The sequence below is a fragment of the Oreochromis niloticus genome, linkage group LG12 (genome assembly GCF_001858045.2).
Source record: "Oreochromis niloticus isolate F11D_XX linkage group LG12, O_niloticus_UMD_NMBU, whole genome shotgun sequence".
Taxonomy (NCBI): domain Eukaryota; kingdom Metazoa; phylum Chordata; class Actinopteri; order Cichliformes; family Cichlidae; genus Oreochromis; species Oreochromis niloticus.
In genome coordinates this window covers 38243924-38264984 of record NC_031977.2, presented here as the reverse complement: position 1 = coordinate 38264984, position 21061 = coordinate 38243924, and the positions used below count along the sequence as shown (strand labels likewise).

The 21061-nt window shown below is 44.9% G+C and overlaps 2 protein-coding genes across 3 annotated transcripts; one reads left to right on the top strand and one right to left on the bottom strand.

Moving 5' to 3' along the window:
- The first annotated feature begins 473 nt into the window (after nt 1–473).
- On the top strand, nt 474–11030 carry mfsd14bb (major facilitator superfamily domain containing 14Bb). The gene is made up of 12 exons (XM_019346544.2): nt 474–809; nt 3156–3248; nt 3481–3543; nt 3662–3789; nt 5292–5406; nt 5747–5965; nt 6056–6169; nt 6579–6650; nt 7115–7227; nt 7318–7415; nt 7547–7689; nt 7769–11030. Exons 1-12 carry the CDS (start codon nt 753–755, stop codon nt 7997–7999), a joined length of 1446 nt encoding a protein of 481 aa, XP_019202089.1. The 5' UTR covers nt 474–752; the 3' UTR covers nt 8000–11030.
- A 329-nt stretch (nt 11031–11359) lies between these two features.
- Nucleotides 11360–18577, bottom strand: lrrc2 (leucine rich repeat containing 2). 2 transcript variants are annotated; one of them, XM_019346545.1, is made up of 10 exons: nt 18478–18577; nt 17603–17747; nt 16172–16287; nt 15626–15711; nt 15382–15538; nt 15163–15299; nt 14277–14422; nt 13977–14129; nt 13106–13278; nt 11360–12654 (listed from the first exon to the last, which is right to left on the bottom strand). In XM_019346545.1, the coding sequence occupies exons 2-10, from the start codon at nt 17737–17739 to the stop codon at nt 12605–12607; spliced, it is 1155 nt and encodes a 384-aa protein (XP_019202090.1). In that variant the 5' UTR covers nt 17740–17747; nt 18478–18577; the 3' UTR covers nt 11360–12604. The 2 variants fall into 2 exon arrangements, with proteins under 2 accessions (XP_019202090.1, XP_025767842.1); XM_025912057.1 differs by lacking the exon at nt 18478–18577 and adding an exon at nt 18262–18468 and having other exon boundaries at nt 11360–12713.
- Between the last annotated feature and the right edge of the window lie 2484 nt (nt 18578–21061).

The following is a 21061-nucleotide window of genomic DNA, read 5'->3' as shown; positions in this document are numbered from 1 at the left end:
TGTGCCCGTGCGGGTTCGCGCTGACGCCCCCCCCCAAAAAATCTTCCACAGCTGAGTCCCCGCTTGCTAAAAAGTGATCCATTGGACTGTTCGCATCCCCGTTCGCTTCCTGCCAAATACTGAGCCTCTGTGCTGACCAGTTTCCTCACAGACAACAAAAGCGCTTAATTAAGAACTTTTTAGTCTGCCATGTTTTATAAATGAGGATTCTTGTCGAAAAAAACGACGCCATCACTGTTAATAAGTATTAACAAAACTGCTCTATGCGGTAATATCGGGTCCGGCAGGGGGCGCGCTTTTTAAGCGTAAGTCTAACTGATCCAGAGTCCGATGTTTCAGTTTTTGCATATGTAACAGACGAACGGAGCAGGAGGAAATCTGATCTGGAAACAGATTCTTTTGGCAGATGGATGTGCGTTTTGTTTTGAATAACCTACACCGCCGCGGGGCGGTGCTTGTCCCACTTGTTAATAGAGAATTCGGCGGTGCACAAGCGGTGTATTCCGGTGATAAAATAGAGCCACAAGCAGCCAGCGAGCAGGTCAGAGCGGAGGAATTCGGTGAAAACGAAAGCCGAGTCTCCTGCTCACAGTTACCGCTACCACGAAGAGCTCCGGGGCCGGGTCCATGATAGCTCAGCAGGGACACATCTTCATCTCACGTGGCGGGGCATTCTGGAAGAGACGGAGACACCTCGGGAGGATGTCCCACAGGGCGAACCGGGAGTGAAAATCTTCTCAGCAAGATGTGAGATGATGCGGGAGAAAACTGCGACGGAGGCCAGCGACATGGTGTTGGTCCGAAGCTCGGTGAGTGCTGTGGGTTGGCGTCGCCGGCCAACGTCGGTGTGAGCGGACGATAAAAGAGGCTAACGACTCCTTAAATAAGCGGATTAAACGGCTTTGATGTCCCGCTGACAGCCATGTTTGACTCACCGACAGAAGCTAATTCAGTTAGCCTGACAGGGAGCGGTAAAACAGGAAGCTAATTAGCTGTTAGCAAACTTCAGGCGATAATTAAAGCCTAAAGCATCCAAACATTAAACTGTCGCCGGTGTGAATGTTCAGAGGCTTTACTTCAGGAGAAACACCGTAAAGAGCCTCGGTAACAAGTAAAAGTCCTGGAAACAGAGTACTGCTGCAGTGAAAGTCCGGAACTAAACCGAAGTACTGCACTCAAATTACATTATAACACTATTACAGTAGTATTACTCCGGCATTAATACAAAGTACATGAAAAAGTCACGATGGGTGTTACGTTCGTTTCTTTACTATTTTTAATATTTTTTGAATTAAGTTTTAAGTTTGTTATTTGAATGATCCTAGGATAGATGTCATTGTTTCAATTTCTTTTAAATTTATGTTATCTATTGAATCATTTTCGAGTAGTTAATTTGTTTTTGATTATTTATTTTTCTTTTCTTGTTTTAAATGTATTCCTGTATTTGATTGGTAATGGAGTAGACTGTATGTAAACTGCCATACACGATGTTTGAGTGCACACACTAAGCTGCTTCTAAACTGTATTCAGAGGTAGTTTGTAACCAGAGCCAGAAAATTCAAAGTGGGATTAAAGTGTAGGTTTAAAAAATAAAATATTAAAATCAGATGTCAAAGCAGTTAAGATCATGTAGCTGTCTTTATTTTTAAAACAAATGTGTTTATAAGGAGAGAAACAAAGCTGGGGTGTGGTTATCATTGTCCATCATTATCACTGCATTTCATCCATTGTTGTTTTTTAAAAGGCTGTAAACACAAATGATAGTTGGATGGATGTGACGGGGACGCACTGATTGTAAAACTCCGACCCTCCTGCCTACTCCCAGGGTTTGGTTTGTTGTGGTTGCATGCATGAGGTATTCACACTGTTGAAATGTCAGATTCATTTAGAGAGCTACTGACGTCCCGTCAGCCTGCAGCGAGCGTCTGTGCTCGATGGAGGCAGCGTCCAAACTATGTGGTGCGACTGGTCTGTGGGCCACTCGTCAGCCAGCTGTGCAGAACAATAAAGTTCTAACAAACGAACAGCTGAAGTGAAATGGTGTTAAAGACAAAGTGTCCGCTGCAGCCGCTGTCTGTACACTTCATACTGTGTTTCTTTCGTGCGTCTTCTGTTCCCTGTGACCTCTGCTGTCACTCTTCTCTGTAACGGTCAGGTTATAAACCAATCAGCATTCGACCTACGCACAGCTGAGCTGCTGGGTGTTTGGAGGACAGTGCAGGAGAATGTTTGCGTAGGTGGAAAATCCCGTCGTACGCAAATGGATAAATTGGCATCCAGGAGAGCATCTCTGCTGAGCCGACTGTGCTGTCTCCACATTTACAGTTTCCACTTGTCTTTGGGGTTCAGACTGTTTGAAGACACCCAAAGTGACGTGAAGCTACATCAAACAGTGTGGTGGGAAGCCTTTTTGCAGATTTTCTTTGCAGTTGTGGTTACTGCCGTTTGCACGATGCCAGCAGCTCTGCAGATTTTACCACATGAAAGTTTCCATAAACGCAGGCGATGCTCTTCAGTCGACTGAACCTGGAGGCTGAGCCCATGCCGGCATTTACCCCCCACAGAGCCTCAAACTCAGAAAACTGCAGTTCCTCCAATGTCCAGCAGAGGCTCCAGCAGTGAGTCAGTCCCACAGACACGCATGTTTAAATCCAGCTTACTGTTACAGAGATTTATAAAACCACACCAGGCAAACTTACCTGAAAGCACCTTCCCTGTCTCAGCCCCGGTAGTTACAGCCGCGCTCCTCCAAACAGTTTCTTTTTCACAAGTTTTAACAGATCGGTGAAAACAGCCGTTTCTTACTCTGCACTGTGCTGTGAGCTTCAGCTGGAGGACAGATTATGTTCCAGGTGATGAGGAATCACTGGAGTAGGTACCTCCTCCTTCCTCTGCTCCTCTTTAAGACGTTCTTGGTGTCTTGAACACAGCACAGTCTTATTAGCCGATAACGATGTTGAGTTTATCAAAAATGAAGAAGTGATGCAGCTGAATGCTTGAGGACAAACGTGTCTGTGGGTGATGCTTCCACTGGCTTTTAAAGCGCTTTTCTGAACTCTAATGGGTCTTAAAGTGAAAGCAGCGACATGTCATCATGTTAGCGGGACGCATCACAAGAAGTGAAGTTAATGTGTCTGCCTCTCTGCTCGCCGCAGCACGGCCGAAGCCGGGCCAGAGTGACTCACGCCGTGGTGGTGATCTTCTTGGAGTTCTTTGCGTGGGGCCTGCTCACCACGCCCATGCTGACCGTGAGTGCACACACACTTTTTTGCAAAATTGTATAAAATGTTAAAGTTTTCATGAAGTTTTAAACCTTTTCCTGCAACAATAAACCCCAAAGTGGGATCATTAAAACCTTGAATGTGTCCTCGCTGAAAGCATCACATGACCAAAAATGATCTGCAGGCTGATGTAATAAAGGGCGGAACATCATGGCGTCTACGTGCTGAGGAAGTGAAAGCAGTGTGTTTGTGGTTTCAGGTCCTGCACGAGATGTTTCCTCAGCACACCTTCCTGATGAACGGCCTGGTGCAGGGGGTCAAGGTAAACCGCTCGGCTGTTTACTGTCAGCGCCGCTTTCAGCCACTTCTCCTCAACTTAACGCTTGTTGAATATTACGATATCATGGAGTCTCTGAGTTTGTATTTCTCTGTCCGTTTAGGGTTTCCTGTCGTTTCTGTCGGCTCCTCTGATTGGTGCTCTGTCAGACATCTGGGGCAGGAAGTCCTTCCTCCTCATGACAGTGTTCTTCACCTGCGCCCCCATCCCCTTCATGAAGATCAGCCCCCGGTGAGACTAACGCTCTTTCTCAGTAATCTTCCTCTCGGACATAAAAACATGAGTGAAGAAGTAAAGAATTACGAGCGTTTAAATTTTTGGTTACAGCTTCAAACACGAGCACAACGCAGAAAATGGCACATAGCACATACGACACTCTTCATAAAACATGAAAGAAACGCGACTAATCAGAAGAGAAGGATACAAAAATATTCAAAGGCGAATTAATCTGACTGAGGAACGGTCAACGTAACGGTCAGCAGAGAGCTTGAGCCTTGATCGTTCTGTTTACAGCTGAGAAACGGCGTGTTTCACAGCTCGCTGAGCTCAGCTCAGTTTGAAATCAGAGCATCTGTGGTTTGTTTTGTTTATTGTTAGCTTGAAACTGGACCCCTGCTAGCAGCTAACCCGACTGTAGCTGCACCCGCATCCCAACATCATGTGGAGAGTAGAAAACAGTAGAAATATAATCGCAGACTCCTTATACGCTGATATGCCCCTCAGCAGGCTTACAGCAGTAACCAATCAGAAGAAAGTTGTATGAAGAAGGAGGAGCTAAAACAGCTGCTTTCAGTCCTGCTGCAGACTGAGCTCCAAGAATGAAGATGTCGTCTTATGTTTTGACTCGTTTTAATGGCCTTGATGATAAAAATCCCACGTAGAGTAAACTGGACTCTGCTTACAGGAGTGTTGGACCACATAATGTTGTAAAAATCACAGTGGCGTGAAAACAGGCTGAGTAATCAGTGTTAGCTGAGGAGAAGGAACGACGGCTTCATTAAGCTAGCAGTAACAGGCTGCTGCTCAGCCGTGCATGAAAACTCTGGACTCTAATCGCCAGAGCTGTCACATGTTGATCATGTGAGCGGCCCGGGATCAGCAAACACGCTGAAGGCACACTGGCCTCCTCCTCCTCTTTTTCCTGCTTTTCACCCAAACACAGGAGTTACAGTTACTTCAAAGTAAAAAAACACACCTATGTTGGATTTTTGTCTGAACTTTCAGGCTGTGAGCTGGACTGCAGCAGCGATCAGCTGATGTCTGACTGTCACAGAGTCACATGGTTCATACATTTCACAGACTCTCCAATAAAAGACCAGATTAGAGCGTTTTTGGTTTAACGACCGTAACATCAGAGTCACAAGACGACGACGCTTCCCTGAAAGCAGAGCGAAAACGTTAACTCTTTAATCCTCACATCACAGGAAGTGAGGTTTCCTCTGTGTGTGTGTTTAACAGTAAGAGAGTTCTTTAAACTTAAGTTAAAAAGCACGATTTGATCATTTTGAATCTGATGTAATTCCTGAGACGCTCTATAAGTCTCACAGAACGCTGTTCCCCCACCTGAGCCAGCTAAAGTCTCTTATTTTGAAATAAAATGGAGGAATGTCCTGTTTCGTGTGTGTGTGTGTGTGTGTGTGTGTGTGTGTGTGTGTGTGTGTGTGTGTGTGTGTGTGTGTGTGTGTGTGTGTGTGTGTGTGTGTGTGTGTGTGTGTGTGTGTGTGTGTGTGTAGGTGGTATTTCGCTCTCATCTCAGTCTCCGGGATTTTCGCGGTGACCTTTTCGGTGATCTTTGCCTACGTCGCCGACATCACAGAGGAACACGAGAGGAGCACTGCCTACGGACTGGTACACACACACACACGCATACACACACACACACACACACACACACACACTAAACATATCTATTTCATACATTTCACTTACAAATATTTTAGGACGGTTGAATCGTAGAAATATTTTTATTAAATGTTAAAAGTCACGATGAGTCACAGATGTAATAATCAAACTTCAATAAAAATTTGAAAACAAGTTTTTAATTCCTAATTTTATTTTCATAAACTGAAACATTTTCAGTTTTGTTTTAAAATTCTGACGTTTCAAGTTTGAACCCCTGTGCCTGAGGCCTGGGGTTAAAGGTCAAAGGTGGGTTACGTGCTGACTTTTACCTCCCCTCGCTCGCCAGGTCTCGGCGACCTTTGCGGCCAGCCTGGTGACGAGCCCGGCCATCGGGGCCTACCTGTCTGCGCAGTACGGAGACAGCCTGGTGGTCCTTGTTGCCACGGTGATTGCTGTGGCAGATATTGCGTTCGTGTTCTTCGTCGTCCCTGAGTCGCTGCCAGACAAGATGAGGCTGACGTCCTGGGGGTTTCCCATCTCCTGGGAGCAGGCCGACCCCTTCGCCGTGAGTCTTTTCATCGCTGTTACAGCTTTGACGTGCTCCACGCTGACTGATAGATCGATTGATCGATATTTGTGTTTTTGGTGTGTTCAGTCTCTGCGTCGGGTGGGGAAAGACACCACGGTGCTGCTGATCTGCGTCACCGTGTTCCTGTCCTACCTGCCTGAAGCCGGCCAGTACTCCAGCTTCTTCCTCTACCTGCGACAGGTAACACACAGACAGCTGTGACCAGGATGTGCTGGATAGACTCAGGAGGTCAAACCTACACGTTCAAGCTCAGGAACACTTATTTGTTCCCTTAATCATCAGGATCAGCAGATTTATGGGATTTAAATGATGAAGCATCTCCACCTTTATTCAGTGCAGCTCAGTGAGTCCCAAAGTGTGGCTTGCCACCCCCTGGTGGGCCCTAAAGGTACTGCAGGAGGGCTGGTCAGACATTAGATTTCATTATTTTAATTCTGTATTTTAATTTTAAATAACCCCCCAAAGAATAAAACAAAGATAAAAGTGATGTGTTTTTTCTTTGCAATACGCAGATTATTAGAAAACGAATATGAATCAATGAAAACCCGAAGGAGGAAACACTGACGAGGTTTTCATCTTCATCTTTCAGGTGATCGAGTTTTCTCCGGCAGCCATCACCGGCTTTATCGCCATGGTGGGAATCCTCTCTATAGTCGCTCAGGTACGCTCGTCCTCACAGTCGCACCGTCTGCTAACGTCGCTGAATGCGTCCAAACTTTATGTGAACATGTTCAGCCGACAGCCAAAAGAGTTTGTAAGCAAAGACCCGACGATGTTAGAGAGAAACGATCCTGAAACTGTTAACCTGCTGTGGCTGCACGCGCGTCTTTAAGATAAGATGACTCCTTACTGTCATTGCAACCTCATATTAAGCACAGAAGTACAGTGAAAATGGAAAACTGTCCCATGTCGGCACCGAGCGCAACTCAACACAACGCAGTAAACTTTTTTTTTTTTTTTTTTACTCTAAATGCGTGCTGACGTCACAGTGTTTGTTTCAGGTTTGTTCCTTTAGTTTGATATGAAAAGCTGCTTTAACCCCTCACACAGACTACAGTTTGTCTTTTTAAACCCTGTAAATGTGTTGCGTCCTGATTTCTTCACCGTACGTCTCGTGTCTGTCAGACGCTCTTCTTCGGGGTTCTGATGAGGACCATCGGTAAGAAGAACACGGTTCTTCTCGGCCTGGGCTTTCAGCTGTTCCAGCTGGCCTGGTACGGCTTCGGCTCCGAGCCGTGGTGAGTCCCAGCGTCCCGCCTGTGTCCGTGTCGTTTCCTGTTTCCTGTGAATGATCTGACCTAAACGTTTATCTGCTCGCGTCCTTACAGGATGATGTGGGCAGCAGGAACTGTAGCAGCCATGTCTTCGATCACCTTCCCAGCAATCTCTGCTCTGGTGTCGCACAGCGCCTCACCCGACCAGCAAGGTGAGTCACACCTGACCGTCCGAAGGGGCGTGTCTTAAACAGGGTCTGTGTGGCCGTGGTTTGTATCAACATCTGACTGTGTCACCTGGATGAAGGTGGTGCAGATGTGACTGAGGCGTCTGTGTGTTCAGGTGTGGCTCAGGGGATGATCACAGGTATCAGAGGCCTGTGCAATGGTTTGGGGCCGGCTCTCTACGGCTTCATCTTCTTCCTGTTCAACGTGGAGCTGAACGAAATGGAGACGATGGCAGGAAGATCCACAGCGAGCACACAGGTGTGTAGAAATGCGCCTTGCTGATTCTTTCCTCGCTGTTCTGTTTCCCGTAACGAGTCTGTTCTCTCTCCGTCTGTAGAAGCTGGTCGTCCCGGGCCCGCCCTTCCTCTTCGGCGCGTGCAGCGTCATATTTGCTTTAGTTGTCGCCTTCTTCATCCCTGAGCACCACCAGCTGGCCGAAGTCAAGACCTGCACTGCCAACAAGGCCGACAGCAGCTCCGCCGCACACGCTCAGAACGGCAGCCCTCTCTCCTTGCCCGTCAGCGACACCGAGGACCTCGAGCCGCTGCTGCAGGACAGTGTCATGTGACTCGTAGGCAGTCTGGCCAATTACAGAACAGAGTCCTGTCTGCAAGTCCCACCCCCTGTTAAAAAAAACAAACCCTCTCTTCCCCTGATCCAGACTGTCGGGGAACGTTAGGCGGCGGCCTCCCCGGCAAACTGCTTTTTATCTCACTGACATCACTCACCTGTGACACCTCCCATTCTTTGCCCAGGTGTGTTTGGGCAGGTAGAACCAAAGGGCTTTGAAGTCTTGCCTCAGTAAGAGTCGAGATCTCACCGTTAAAACAGATCAGCAGAAGTAAAGTGGTCGTGTAGTCGTGCAGGATCGCATCGTTTTACTTTACGAGCCAATCACAGCGAGGACGGAACCACAGAAGCCAAAGCAACTGACAGCAGCCTCCCATACCTGTCGGTCAGGTCTGTACCTGACTCCACACGTCAGGTTCGCAGAGCTGAGGCCATCAAATGCTCCTCGCTGTACGGGCCGTAAAAGCTGACAGTTTTTTTTTTTGGGGGGGGGGGGGGTTGTTGTTGTTTGGACCAGAGGGTGAATCGTGGCGAGGACGAGGAGGTTGGAGCTGCTCGGGATTGTGGGATACGATACCAAATCATGATGAGATCCAGGTGTTTGTTTTCTGTCTGGATCTATTTGCGCTCAGACTTCCTGTCACACAGAGCATGTGCAAACTGACTGGCTATGATGTCATCGCCCTCTCCCGTCAGGAGTTTGCATATTTGGGAGAAATCCGAGTAAATAAACGGCGTGAAGCTGGAGGCGTCATTTAGCTCCGCCTCGTTATTTCATCATTTGGTCTCCCAGTTTAATCAATCAGGCTTTTAATTTACTAATGTGGCGTTTTTGTTTTGAGCTGCAGGTGTGGTCGTTTTGTTTCAGTGTAGATTTTCCTGCACTGATCCAGGAAACTGGACTCGGTTTGACCCGACTTCAAATCAACATTTAAATGCATTTTATGTATTTATTTATTTTTTCATTTTTCGTCTCAGCCCTGATTTCAAACCTCCGCCCTACAGACGGTCTCATGTTTTGCCTCCTCCCGTCCTGTAGAGGGCGCTGTACTGCTCTGTTTTATAGCCTCAAGCTGGACGAAGTCTGCAGGGTCGGAGTTTTTACAGCGTGGATCAAGTTAATATCAAAGATTTCACTGAAAACCGAGTTTTCCCTGAGCCACAGTGACCAGTGACAGTTTTAAGGACAGAGAGCACCACCTGGTTTTCGCCATTGCTCCTCCCACAATCTGAACCTCTGCAGGTCACCACCACCTCCTCCTCCTCCTCCTCCTCCTCGTCTTCTTCTTCTGTTTTAATACTTGAAGTTTGTTTCTGTTTGACCTCAAAGTGCTCTCCCCGTCCGCCTGCCCCTTCCAGGTCGGACAAATCAAACGCTCCAAGTTACTGATGCAGTTTGAACCTTGGCGGTCCCGAGGCGGGCTGCTCACAAACCAGCCGGTGCCGTGTTTTATTACTCTTTTGTGCTTATTTTGCCTTTTTGTTACAGGCTGTATTTCTCAGAAGGTCAATAGATCGGTTTAAAAAACCTGATCAGTCGTTTAAGTCGAGTTTTCTCCCAGTTCAGGTTAAAAACCATCGCATGTGCGCTCTGTGCAGGTTGTCACGTTTGCCCGTAAAGCTTCAGCCTTCATGATTGGTTCATGTGATGTATAAATTTCTCTCTAAATCCAGACTTGGATTTTTGTGCACAGAGCTCCGGTGCTCCTGAAGGTCTCTTCATGTCCAGTTTGAACCAGTGAAACCAGTTTCAGAGCACATGTGGGGCTCCAGCTGTTGCTTAAAGACAGATTAATGAATCTTGTGAACCAGAGCACAGGTCAGGTGCGTTTACCTCCACAGCCCGGCTACTGTAAGTGGAATATAACCCGTGCTGCATTCAGGCTCTGTTTCTGTGTGGGAGATGATAGTTTTTGACAGTTTAAAGTGACCAAAGGTTCTCTGACAGATGACGTCACCTTTGAGTGGTAGTTCTTCCTTCTTTTTTTTTTTTCCCCTGAATGCAGCATGAACGTTGTCATGGCTACAGGAATGCCTGATCATCCTGTTGTGACGATGATGATGTAGCTCAGAAGCACAATCGACTGTTAGAGAAGCTCTCGGCTTAATAACCTTTAACCTTTTAACCCTTAACGCCCACTTGCCGATGATGTCAGGTGGTTCATTTTCCTATGCTCACCGAGTGTCCTCAAATGCCTCATGGAGAGTCTTGGATCCCACAGTAGTTTGGCCGAGTACTGAATGCCTTTCTGTCTGGATTATCTTTAGACTCAGTCCAATTTAAAACTGGATCATTGGAAAATTTTTTTGTCTTAAGTTCAGAAATTCGTGTCCTTCATGTTGAAATTCAGAGCAGATTTAGTGATCCGGCCTCAGACTGAGTGATCCGGGCGGGTGACTCAGTCATTCTTCCTGGGTCGAGTTTCCTGCTTTCCTCGGTTAAATCTGACGATGAGATGAATATTCTGGAGATTAGGGCGGCTGATTGTTGACTCCATGATGAGGTTAAGAGCCGAGTCCCGGTTTCTGCTGTCAGAGCCGAGTCGCTCCATCACGTCGTCATCGTGTCATAAAGTTTCCTGCTTTAAGTTTTTTAATGAATTTCCCTGTTGATGAGTCTCTGAAACCGTTCATGAAGTAAAACGTGACGTTTTTAAATGTCGGCTTGTGTTTGGTCACACAGACGATGGAGGCTGTAAATCCTCCTCAGAGGCTTTTTTTTTTTTCTTTTTTTACGGTGAGGCGTGAAGGCTGATGCGCCTTAAAAGAAGACTGACAGACGCAGCGACTGACAGACATTCCCAGATGTTCCTCCTCTTCCTCCTCTGTGCAGACCTTTTGCTGATTGCTGCACTTTAATTTCTCTGAACGTGTGCCTGAATCACTCGTGTTCATATCACTTTTATATTTAAACCGAGAGACGTCGCGTATTTTGCTTTTGCTCTTTTATCTTAAGAACATAATTTTGAATAATATCTATGATAACGAGAATATTAATAACAATAAAGAGAAATGTGTGACATTTGAAATGTGTGGGTTTTTTTTATTTCAGTTCAATTTGTGACTTTTTTTTTCTATTTAATTTTATTTTTTTATTGATTAAAACTAAGAAAAGTGAGTATTTGTTTTGTATTTCCTTGTTATTCTTTTTTACTCTAAATTTGAGAATAAAAAACCGAACATTTCCTTTATAAATATAAAAAAAGTCCACCTCACGATCCAGCGGTTTGTCGGTCCTCCCTCAGCAGCAGTAACCTGCACCGATGGCTCTGTGTGACATCATCAGTGCTTCAGCTCGTTCATGCTCAGCTCTCTGAAGCATTCGTACGTTACTTTGGTCAACAGACAACATGAATCGACCAAATTAAACTTCAGTTTATTTAAATTAGAAAGTTTGTCAAAAATGTGGCCATCATTGAAAAATGTGTTTTTACAAACATTAAATAAATAAAAATAAAATCACAAATGTCTGAATCGAAGCTGCTTCAGTAAAAATCACAAATATTAAAATACGTTTTTCTCCATTTTACAGAAACTTAAAAAGAAAAAAACTTTGTTTGAACAGCAAAAACTTTTCTATATTTTAATGCACAAATCAAAGCTTCTAAGTTTGTAACTATGACAACCACAGAAAAATACACTAAATCCATCCAAGAAATCATAGAAATCAAACCTGATAAACAGAAAATCTATTTGGTCACAACTTTCACACTTTGAACAAAAAACTACATTTACACAGAGAAAAAAGAAAAATCAGCTGATAAATGTGAGAAATGTAAAAGTGAATAAAAATCAAATCTGCAGGATCACAAAGAAATCAGCTTCTGTCTGTTTCTGTTGATTTCAAATGTGAATTTGATTTTGAAATGAAGAGATTTAGACAATCGACATATTCAAAACTAAAAGAAAAAAGATTCATAAAACAGTTCAGCGATCGATTAACAGGGATTGGAATTGATTTTATCTTCATCAATATTTAATGTAAATATATGAAAGTTGACTCGCGTCCAAAAACACGTTTCGACTGTAGCGTCTCGATTTTTGTTAGATATGATTTTTTTTTTCATTTTACATGTTTTAATGTTTGAAGTCTGACAAAAAAAAGCAACCAGCATCAGAAATATGAATTAATATCAAACACTTGAACTTCCTAAGAGATTCAATTATTAAAGATAAACTTTATTTTTTTCCTGTAACTTTTATGTGAGCATGACTTCTTATGTATTTGGTTTGTTGTATCATACCCAATAAATATACTCTGAATAACGTCCTACAAGCAATACTTAATTATTAATTTTAATAATGAAATTTGAAATAAATTATAATTACCTGAGATTAATGCATTCAGTGTTTACGTGAACCTCCTGATTTTATTTTTCCCAGATTCAACGATTTAACAATAATTAGTTTAAAAAGAATATTAATAAAGGACTAAACTTTAATATGTTATCTTATAATTTTGAGATGGTATGAAAGATTAAAAACACATTTTCACGTCACCTCCCATGTTAACCTCTGTTAGCATCCTCTTTTAAAATTCCTCAGTGCTGTCATCCTTCAGTCATCATCCTCTCAACCTTCATCGGCTTCCTCCTCCTCTTTCTCAAAGCAGGCAGGAAATGGAGACTTTGGTGGTGGCGTAGGGGACGGTGTCTGGCGTGGGACAAAAGCCCCCCAAAACACATGAGGACGGGTTATTATGAGTGTGAAGTCTGATTACCGACAGGACGAAAAACATACACTTATTAAATATTACAGTGAAGAATGTTCCTCCCAATTAAGCACAAGTTAGAAGTTATTAATGAAAAAACCTGAAAAAACTAATAACACAGGTGATTATAATAAAGATGATTCAAAGAAGAGATCACTAATCAGAGGCAGTAAACCCAAAAGTTTTCTAATGTATTCATTTATTTAACTTTATTTTTTATACACTTTAAATCCAAACTGAAAATTCAAAAACGTCTCCACACAGTTTAAAATGAGAACATTTCTGATGATCTCGTCATCATTAAGTTCACACTTTACTTCAGCAAAGCTCTCATATTTTAGACTTTTGTGTAATTTTAAAGTAAAAAGGTGAGAATCTGGCGCTGAAACTCACCTCTGTCCTGCAGTGAGCTGATGTACGCTTCAATGAACTCTTTCTCTCCGCTATCCTTCACCTGCTCTCCCTCCCTCTGCTCCCTCCACCTCCTACTCACACCCTCTTTCTTCTTCTCCTCCTTTTTCTTCTTCTTCTCTTTGCTTGCAGGGTTGTCGTAGAGGCGAATGAACCTGAAGAAGAGCAGAGACAAACATTAAAAAAAGTTCTGACCCCTCTGAGCTGACTCACTTCAGGCTGCTCCTCTTCGTGAAACACCGCTGACCGTGGGTCTTATGAGTCACCAAATTGATGATGAAGGCCAGTGGAAATCAAATTTACCTCTTCCAGCAGACTTACTGCTGTAAATACAAACGTCTGAGAATGGATCCCTGTGGAACACCTGCACTGACTTTAAGCAGCCCTGAAACATTTCTGAGGTTCTCTCTGAGCGCAGCTTTTCCACCTGAATGCTGTAGTCTACTGAAGCAGCTGTTCTGATAGTAACCTTATCTGACTCCAGATGTAGTTTTAATCCACCATTTACACTCAAGAGTTTTGTTAAGCAGGACAAGTTCAAGATGGTTTGGTAATCATTAGGGATTAAGGTTACCACCTTTATGTAATGGGAACATCTGTGCAGCCTTCAAGGAATCTGGAATTTTATCCTATTTATCACTGCGCAGGTTGTTTTCTGACCAGGAAAAAAGATTTCTTGGCTTTATAAACAAACCATTTAATAACACAAATCAGACGTAGCATGAAACTGAGGAGCTGGTGTGGAGGTGGGTTGCAAAGTGGTCTGCAGCTATAAGCTGGTTAAAGCTGCTGTGTGACATTTGCCACCCGGATGCGTGCTGGGTGGAAGTCTGTGTAGGTGTGGTCTGTGTACTTGATTTCGGGGTTGTTGCAGAGTTTAGTTGGGATGCAGGTGAGCTCGTCGCCACTGACGACGATCATCGCCAGCGTGGTGATGTTGGCGAGACAGTGAGGGAGGTAAGTGAAGTTGTTCTTGTGGATGAACAGGGTGACGAGCTGCTCCAGCCTGCAGAGACAAACATGAGCATTCAGACCTCAGGACGCTGTCCAACCGCCACCCCCCGAAACACTCAAGAAGAGCTGCTGTCACAGCTGAAGCCCAGGTGATCTGCCTAGTGATCCACCTGGAAATCATGATGACATCATCAGTCACCTGTCCATGTCCTGCGGCAGGTCAGTCATGCAGTTGTTGCTGAGGTCCAGCAGCTGCAGGCTCGTCATCCTCAAAGCGCAGATGGGGATCGAGACAAACCTGTTCTCCGCGATGTCCAGGTGGACCAGCTGCTTCAGGCTGCTCAGCTACAGAGAGACGACACACAGTGACATCATCAGCACAATGTCCAGCAGGGGGGGGACGTCTCTGGTTTAAGAAGAACTCTGGATGTAGTTCTATGAGCCTCCTGCTAACCTGACCTAAGGTCTACCTTACAATATAAAGCACCATGAGGCGACTGTTGTTGTCATTTGGCGCTGTGTAAATAAAGCTGAATTGAACTGAACTTGACCTCTGAACACCATCCTGATGGTCCTGAAGGACAGTTCAACATTTTTTGGGGGGAATAGTAAATTTGACCCCTGGTGGCGCTTCAGGCGTTGACTTTAATCCCATGATCAGTTCTGCAGAGTGTCAACCTCCGGGCCTCAAGAATGGAACAATAACCAACCCTGCAGTTCCCCTAATTTCCCACCTGAGGAACCAACAGTGAGTTTGGCCCTCAGGTGCTGCCCAAACACACACCGGCCAACGCCTACAAACTCTGACGATTCATCTTTCTATCCTTTGATCAATCTGGACAAAGGAAACCAGCAGAGACGCCATGACGCTGCTCATCTCTTCCTTTAGTTTCAACTACTGAAAAAGAAAATAACTTTTCTTGACATACAAAATCTTACTAACTGTTTAACTTCTACCAAATGGAGGAGCCTTAAAAGCACCTAAACAAGCAAACAGCATAGTTCATCATCTTAAAGTTTTTGTGACACTGAGCTGCTGTCAGGGGCTGATGATGGATGTACAGCTTGACCCTCTTGCCTCTCACCTCAAACGGCAGCTCGGACAGGTTGTGGTTTCCTGCGAGCTCGAGTCTCTCCAGTTTCTCACAGTTCCCGAGCTCCGGAGGAACTCGGGACAGTCGGTTGTAGCTGACGTACAGCTCCCTCAGCACCGTCAGTTTACCTTAGGAAACAGATGGAGGAATTATTTCGGTATCGTTTCCCATCCTCTCAGGTCGTTCAGACTCGGTTTGTGTATGACTCACCAATCTCGGGTGGCAGCTCAGTGATGGCGTTTTTGGGGATGTCCAGAACGGTGAGCTGGGTAAACAGAGCCAGGTAGTCAGGGAGTCGGCAGATCCTCGTTCTCCTCACGTGCCATTCCTTCAGGTAGGTCATCCACTGCAGCTCCCGGGGAAAATCCTGCCAATGATTTTTCTTATTCACTCTGGTTTCCTGAGAGAAAGCAAACTATGACACGTTTAAACCACAAACTTTTAACCAACTTACCATCCAGCGTTCGCCCTCCAGCTGGAAGCTCAGTTTGACCTCATCGGGATCCTGCTGGATGTCCTGACACTGCTGCTGGTCTGACTCTAACAGGTATACAACAACGTCAGCAGCAACTACAGCAGAGCTTACTGTAAATTCATGTATTTAAATAAACTAAATGTGAAGAAACATCTGATAGGACACATTAGCTGGCATTAAAATAAGGTCGGGCTAGAGTTTTGTGTAGTACCAATTTTGTACCACCAGATGGCGCATTGAGTCAGTGTAACATGCACCTGAAAACGTTTGAAAGAAGCTCAAACAACTTTCTACATAATGACATTTTAAAAGGTCCCCTCAAATACGATGCAGCCCAACCTTCATCCCTTAAACTCTTCCTAAGATGACTAAAATTAGCAAAACTAATTACTAGTTTTGCTAATTTTAGCTAGTTGCATACAGTTTTCCATCTGGTGACTGTATCTGATGCTTTTATGTCTGTTTTGGTGCCGTACGCCTGCCGGGACGCTGGACGACTCGTGCATGCCTGTCCGCGGTGTTTACCCGTGCACGGCTGAATGTCTGTCAGCGTCGACCTCTCCAGGTAATGATGCAGCAGGTTGAGCTCGGAGGTCTTCAGGGTCTTGCAGTAGATGCGATACTGCCACTCCTGGTCGATCCTGCGCACACAGAAATGTTAACCAGGTGTGAGCAGCGCCGCGCTGATGTCAGATCAGATTTCAGCTGCGTGGATGTTCCCGTTTATCCTCCAAACTTGTGACCTTTCTGCCGTCTGCAGGCCAGACTTCACTACGCTGCGTTATAAATAGAGCGCTGGGTGTTCACGCGGCTAAAATCGGCCATGACTCTTGCACTTCATGAGCAACAACAGTCAGCTGGGTCTGACTCAGTCAAGTTCAAAAGCTTTATTTACTTCAACACAGACCACAGATCGGATTTCTCAGATTTAACGAGGTAAATATTCATGAAATGTATTAACAAAAAAACACAGTGTATGAAGCAACTCTGTGGAGCTTTTTAGCCTCTTTTAGCTCCGAGTTTTGGTTTAATTTCCGGTCTGCTCACACATTCAGAGACAAGCTGTTCAACACAGAGCAGTGATGCAGAAATAGGACTTAACACATCATCAGGCCTAGTTAAACAATTAAGATTAAACATGTTAGACTCTTACAGATCTACTGAAGGAAACGTGCCTGCAGCTAAACCTTGCTGGTACGTGTTGCCATGTCGACGAGCCCGAGGACTCTGAGCTCCTTCCTCTGATCTGGACAGCTTCACCTGAGCCGCTGACTGCAGCTCCTTTCACTAAAGTCAGAACTTTGCAAGGTTCTGCTACGACACCGCCGCCTGTTTGTTCATGTACATGAGCTGTCACACACGACACAGAGACCTGGCATTTGAACTCGGACTGAGCTTCTCTAAACCTGACGATCTATGAAGCTGCAGTGGTACTGTGTGGCATCTGTGCTGTGGTTTGGTTGAGCAGAGTTTGATTCACAACAGGCTACAAAATCCAACGCTACCATCACATCATCACCTGGAAATCCTGGAATATTTGGATAAAAACACTCTTTTGAGACTCAAAGGTGCTGATGTCAGCTTGAACAAAGGCGGGACCTTGCTTGCTGCTCGATATGTTACCGTAGCTTTGGAAGATTAAAGTCTGAGGAAGTCTAACTGTGCTGGCGGAGCTCTGGAGATGGTGAAAAACCAAACTGTACTTCACAAACCTGCAGACTGGGTCCTGACACAGACTCTCAGTAAAGAGCCCGTCATGAACATTAATGAATGACAGTTATGTTTTGACCTGATCGGAGAGTTCTGGCTCATTTATTGCAGCTGTTTGTGAGCCGGTCGTGGCCCAGAACAAACAGCATGCCTGACACCTGGCTGGTTTAAGATGGGCAGGCAGACTTAAAACTACAAATGCGGGCCAAATGTTCTTCGTCAGCTCTGTGACTTTCTGCGTCTTACCTGGCGAGGGCGCTCTGCTCGATCCTCTCCTTCTCCTTCGTCTGCCTCTCTCTGTGCTTCTTCACTCGGACCTCCCACATCCCTCTGATCAGAGAGAGATCGTAGACCGGGACGTCCAGCTTCCTCTCCGGGCCCATCTCTGCTGCTGAGGAGGAGGAAGAGACCAGGGTCATTATCTGAACATATCCGGCTTCAAGTTTAAAAGATTTACTCAGAAAAGTTTTCTGTAAAAACCTAAACCTGACTAATGAGCCACGTTTTCTTCTTTGCCTCTTCCTTCAGCTCATCTCTACGCTGATATCAACATCTGAAAGTTTAAAGAGCATCTCTGAAAAAGGAAGCTGAACATTGCGGGAAAGTGAAGTCTAGAGCATTTACAGAAACTCTCAAACAGGACCCGGCAGTTTCAATATAGACTCTGAAGTAAAACTACCCCGAGTACATCCACACTGAGCTCTTTGTCTGGAGCTCAAGGGTCACGTCTGTTTCTTCTTTGTTAAAAATGATCAGCTGTCATTCAACCATGAAAGCTGCGATAAAGTTGTAAACCAGTCTGATCTTTAAATATAAAACTGCTGATGTTTATGAAACGACGCCATCCCGACGACACAGGAGGAAAAATTCTAGAAAGAAACTGAACCGTTTTTGAGGGAATTTACCTTTTTTAAGTTTAAACGTTCAGTTTGGACTGAACCACCTGAAACCTTTAAACAAAGTCAGACAGGAATGGTTCAGTCTGGGAGACAAAGGGCTCTCCTCCACATGTTCACCACCTCAGAGCTGCTGGTCTGAGTGAAGACACTTCCTGTTCCTGTGTGGATCGTACCGTCTGTAAACGCAGAGCAGCCGAGGCTGAGAAACTAACGTGCTCTTACCTGACAGTCCTGCTCCAGACCGGCCGTCCGCTCGGTGACCAGCTTGTTTACTGACACACACACACACACACACACACACACACACACAGCTGTGATCTGATCGTGTGTGTGACTCAACAAGCTATTTTTACCAGCTGAGATATGACTCCTGCTGTGTCACATGACACTTATACATGAGTATTTATGTTTATGTTCATTATAAGCAGAAAACCTGCAGTTCCTCTAACGTCCAGCAGAGGCAGCAGAAATGAACAAACTCTTTGGTCTGTAGATAAACTGGTTAAACTGTATTAAGGCTTAAAGTTTGCATCATTGGGGGCGTGGCCTCTTTGACTGACAGGTGGTAGCTCTCTGCTCAGCTTCACCTGAACTGGACCGTGTTTGTGCTGTTACTAGTAACACGTCTGCTGTGAGGTTGCTGTACTAACATACCGTCCAACAAGGCGACAGCTTTACTGAGTCAAATTTGAGGATTTTGACTGGATGCTACTGAACACTGATCAGGAAATATCTGTGTGAGGTCATCATGTCAGCATGTGAACTTTTTAATCTGACAGTGAAAATGTAGTGAAGGAGGGTTCAGACGAAGGGGAATGTAAGTATGCCGTAACAAAAGTAAAACACTGACAGATAATTCTGCTTTATAAAGGGAGGAAGCTGAAGGTAAAACATGTTGTGGCTCACAGGGTGAAAAAGCAACACTGACAGAAATGTGAAATTATAAAAAAAAAAAAGATATATTCACCCAGTGCCTTTCAATTCAATTCAATTCAATTCAATTCAATTTTATTTATATAGCGCCAAATCACAACATCAGTCACCTCAAGGCGCTTTATATTGTACAGTAGATCGCACAATAATAGATACAGAGAAAAACCCAACAATCATATGACCCCCTATGAGCAAGCACTTTGGCGACAGTAGGAAGGAAAAACTCCCTTTTAACAGGAAGAAACCTCCGACAGAACCAGGCTCAGGGAGGGGCGGGACCATCTGCTGTGATTGGTTGGGGTGAAAGAAGGAAGACAGGATAAAGACATGCTGTGGAAGAGAGACAGAGATTAATAACAGATATGATTCAATGCAGAGAGGTCTATTAACACATAGTGAGTGAAGAAAAAAAACACCCAGTGCATCATGGGAATCCCCAGCAGCCTACGTCTATTGCAGCATAACTAAGGGAGGATTCAGGGTCACCTGGTCCAGCCCTAACTATATGCTTTAGCAAAAAGGAAAGTTTGAAGCCTAATCTTGAAAGTAGAGATAGTGTCTGTCTCCCGAATCCAAACTGGAAGCTGGTTCCACAGAAGAGGGGCCTGAAAACTGAAGGCTCTGCCTCCCATTCTACAGGGCCATTTAGAAGTCGGCCATCTTGGATACGACTTTTGTTTTTTCAATAGGAAGAGGGCCATGTGGGATAACGTGTGAGCTGATCGCTGGTGTATGGACGCAGGGAGATTGACTCCAGATCCCCGACGAGGGGCTGCGTAACACTTTGGTAGAAGCCTGGAGTGATGCTGGCTTCTTCCATGAGCCTGTTCTTCTTGGGGGCTGCCAGAGTGGATCGTCTGCCTCCATCTCACCCTGCCCCTAGCATTCTCCTCTGTCACACCAACCCTCTGCATGTCCTACTTGGCTACATCTATGAACGTTGTCTTTGGTCTTTCTCTTATTCTCCTGCCCAGCAGCTCCGTATTTAAGACGTAGCCAAGTAGGACATGCAGAGGGTTGGTGTGACAGAGGAGAATGCTCAGGGTGAGATGGAGGCAGACGATCCACTCTGGCAGCCCCCAAGAAGAACCGGCTCATGGAAGAAGCCAGCATCACTCCAGGCTTCTACCAAAGTGTTACGCAGCCCCTCGTCGGGGATCTGGAGTCAATCTCCCTGCGTCCATACACCAGCGATCAGCTCACACGTTATCCCTCGTAAATTCCCAATGCTACTGGCAAAGTGAGGCAGCCGGTAGATGAGGTGGCCGAGAGGTTAAGGCGATGGACTGTTAGTAAGTTGAGTACGTCATTTCCGGTAACCTCATTGAGAACAATATTGCAGGAACAGAAACTGTCCGAACCTTTTGGACACATTTCACTGCGTGTTGTACTCCTATAACTACATTTGTGACAAATAAGGATCTTGAATCTTGAATGTTTTATACTGTGGCTTTAAACCTTATCAATGTTTGACCATGTGAAGTGATATCCGGCATCAAGGGCCAGTGTCCTGCAGGTTTTAGATATCACCCTGGGTTAGCAGACCTGAATAAATTGATTAGTAGATCAGATTAGTTCATTTCAAGACATGCCATGAAAATATGGAACTGTCTTCATGATAATCTTAAGAGTTGTACAAATATACACCGTTTTAAAATGTGTTACATGCTTAAAATGATAAATCAATATGAAGAATACGAAAGTAATTTGGGTTAATTGTGGAAGGAACAATTGTTCTTTGCCATTAGTGATATTGTATCCTGTTGAATTTACTGTTTAGTTGTTTCGTTTTGCGTTGTTAAGTGTAGATAAATGTTAGAGTGCTTTTTGGGTTGTAGGTTCCCACTTGTAAGATTATTTGGAATTCAGATAG